Source organism: Dendroctonus ponderosae, unplaced genomic scaffold (assembly GCF_020466585.1).
Source record: "Dendroctonus ponderosae isolate FM_Combo_2020 unplaced genomic scaffold, Dpon_F_20191213v2 Dpon_F_20191213_1, whole genome shotgun sequence".
In the NCBI taxonomy this organism is placed as follows: domain Eukaryota; kingdom Metazoa; phylum Arthropoda; class Insecta; order Coleoptera; family Curculionidae; genus Dendroctonus; species Dendroctonus ponderosae.
The window spans coordinates 1743030-1745622 of NW_026017110.1; the positions used below are offsets into that span (position 1 = coordinate 1743030).

General features: G+C 39.4%; 2 protein-coding genes across 3 annotated transcripts in view; one reads left to right on the forward strand and one right to left on the reverse strand.

Annotated features, from left to right (window-relative positions):
• LOC109543735 (rho GTPase-activating protein 26) overlaps window positions 1-2593 on the reverse strand; it is a gene marked incomplete at its 3' end in the record, with an annotated part of 44470 nt that overhangs the window by 21601 nt on the left and 20276 nt on the right.
• LOC125502515 (protein goliath-like) lies at window positions 347-1732 on the forward strand. Of its 2 annotated transcripts, none has more exons than XM_048660885.1 (3): window positions 347-657; window positions 1326-1439; window positions 1518-1732. In XM_048660885.1, the coding sequence occupies exons 1-3, from the start codon at window positions 408-410 to the stop codon at window positions 1715-1717; spliced, it is 564 nt and encodes a 187-aa protein (XP_048516842.1). In that variant the 5' UTR covers window positions 347-407; the 3' UTR covers window positions 1718-1732. The 2 variants fall into 2 exon arrangements, with proteins under 2 accessions (XP_048516842.1, XP_048516843.1); XM_048660886.1 differs by having other exon boundaries at window positions 1504-1707.

The following is a 2593-nucleotide window of genomic DNA, read 5'->3' on the forward strand; positions in this document are numbered from 1 at the left end:
ATATTGGCAAAGTAGCATTTCCAGTCTATGCGGAAAGTGTTTGATTGGAAACCCAATTAAGCCTGTTTTTATCATCTCATTAAAGTGTAGGCCTCATTAAATACCCTAATCAATCAGGATGATTAATGGGAAATACGCCGGTAAACTTATAGACACAGCCCGGAAAAACGTTATTTTTTAAATAACAGATTGCAGTAGAATGTTGCGCTCGAAGACAGATTGGCTGGAACTGGTAGATTTGTAGTTTCCCATTGAAAAAAAAACCTCACATACAAATCTTTTAAATGAAGGTTGTAGACAAACCCGAAAGATTATAGATTAATTATCGCACTCTAAATCAGAGTTTTTCTAAATTTTGACTCCATTTTTCAGTGTTCTACATCAACTGGAAAAGTCACTCCACAACAATGTTCGGTTCGGAATCGCTGGCGAAACTGTTTGGCAGATCAACGAGTTTTCTTCTTCTACTGCTTTACTTCGTCGAACCGTCTGCTTCAGATGCCACACCCGAAGATTGGGTGCCGAACTCGTTAAATTTCAACTTGAATGGGGAAGACAACACGTTCATTTCGGCCTATTTGAACGTCACCTTCAAGACTGATCATGGCTGGAAATGGGACAAGACGGACGTTGGAAGATATGGAGGAAGTTACATTGGTAAGAGCAAACCATCGCAAAAATAATTCAGCTCGGGATCACCCCTCGTAAATCGGCGAAACGAATCAAGGCCAATCCGTTGCCAAGGTGATGACGATGTGTCTCTCGCTCGCACCCGCATTATCGGAGAGAACCGACTGATCCGCGATCAGTTCAAATAGGGTCGACGCGCTACGGGGGTTCGGCCCAAAGTTGTGCAAGTAAGTGAGATAGGATAGGAATCATTAACCCGTTTACTTGCACGACAATGCTGAAGATTAACGGTTGTAGAACTTCGCATTCATAGCGTTGATGTTTATTTATTGTGCAAAGTGCGTTGTTCTTCAAATAAATGGGAGCGTCTTGATTAATGTTACCCAAACCGATCATTAAACCATGACAATCTGCGAAAGATTTTGCGGATTTCAAAATAGCGGAAAACCCCGCACATGTGATGGGATAAAATGCGCATCCTATTCCGGATATGCATCGGCTTCAGACATCGTAATGCGAAACAAGTCGGAATCAACCTGCTGGCCGTTGAAAATTAAAATGTTGTGCACGTAGCCAAGCATTATTATTTGTAAACAGCAATGGATCGGAATTATTTGAGACTTCCTGCAGGTGTGAAATTGCTTATGGCACCAGACAACGTTGCAAACTGTTCTATCGGAAAATTTCCTTTCCAGGTCCTGCCTACGGCCTGCTGGTCCATGTCACATCCAAACACGACCAGGCCGATCATTTCGGCTGCATCTATCCGTACGACAGCTCCAGATCGGATGGGAAACTTCCCCATTCAGGTAGAGTCGTTGTTTTCCCCACACTGTCCCACTCATTATGCAGTTTTCCTCGTTGAATTTCCAGAACTTTTGTTCCAGGCACTCCATGGATCGCTCTGATCAAGCGCGGAAAATGCAACTTTGACGTGAAAGTGGACAACGCGTTTAAGAGCGGAGCTGGCGGCGTGCTGATCTACAATGACCGAATGGCACCGACTTTGGACAAAATGAAACTTACAAATGATCCAAGACGTAAGTTTCTTTCCTTCAATCGGGAATTTTGTTTCGGGGTTTTCTAAAAACGGCAAAATGAACCATTTAATATACAGGGTTATGCACGCTATACGGCACGGACGTTTGCGGCTAGCCCATTTGCTTTTTGTAAATATCAAAGTTGGGTTTTTCTAAATGAAATATCCTATAGATTATTGCATTTTTGGATTCTCTGAGCAAAATAAGTGTTTGTTTTAATGAGATTTATAATGTCTAATTCTAAAGGTTTTTTAAATAATTCGAATTTTATCAAAATCTAATCTTATTTTCATGTGTCAAATACTTTAGAATTATTTAAGTTATGTAAACGTAATTCGTAGTGTAGGGTAACAAGAAATCATATTTTATATCCCAATGATAACAAACTTACCATTTTACACAGGGTGTCCACAAATTTAAACTAATCAAATAAGAACTTTAAGTGGCTATAACTTGATTAATTTAAATACAACCCCATATTTTTTAGCTTACCAGGAAATGCAATTTTTAATTACCTATCAAATGGTACTAGGATGTTGATAACTAAGTTTTTGCCTTTTTACAAAATACACCAAACAATGGTTCTGTGCACCATTTGGTGTTTTTTTTTAAATTAAAAGGTTACATAACATATCAACAATAACATAAAACAAAGGCAAATTATTTGTAACAAATGTTCGAAATGTTGACCGTCCATTTCCAGGCACTTTTCTGTAAATTCTTTTTACAAAACCACTGCTAACTCTGGACAACATTTGCGGAGTTACAGTTTTAAAAGCGTCTCTTATGCGTGTTTTCATATCGTGTGAAGTTGCCGGAAGCGTATGGTAGACAATTCCTTTTATCTACCCCACAAAAAGAAATCTAGTGGAGTTAAGTCCGGAGATCTGGGGGGCCAATTTTGAAACCCATTTCTGCCAATC

Bases quoted from the DNA above. Each gene is read 5' to 3' on its own strand.
- LOC125502515 (XM_048660885.1), top strand. From the start codon at position 408: ATGTTCGGTTCGGAATCGCTGGCGAAACTGTTTGGCAGATCAACGAGT. The intron at 658-1,325 runs GTAAGAGCAAAC...TTTCCTTTCCAG, and splicing joins ATATGGAGGAAGTTACATTG to GTCCTGCCTACGGCCTGCTG. The intron at 1,440-1,517 runs GTAGAGTCGTTG...CTTTTGTTCCAG, and splicing joins TGGGAAACTTCCCCATTCAG to GCACTCCATGGATCGCTCTG.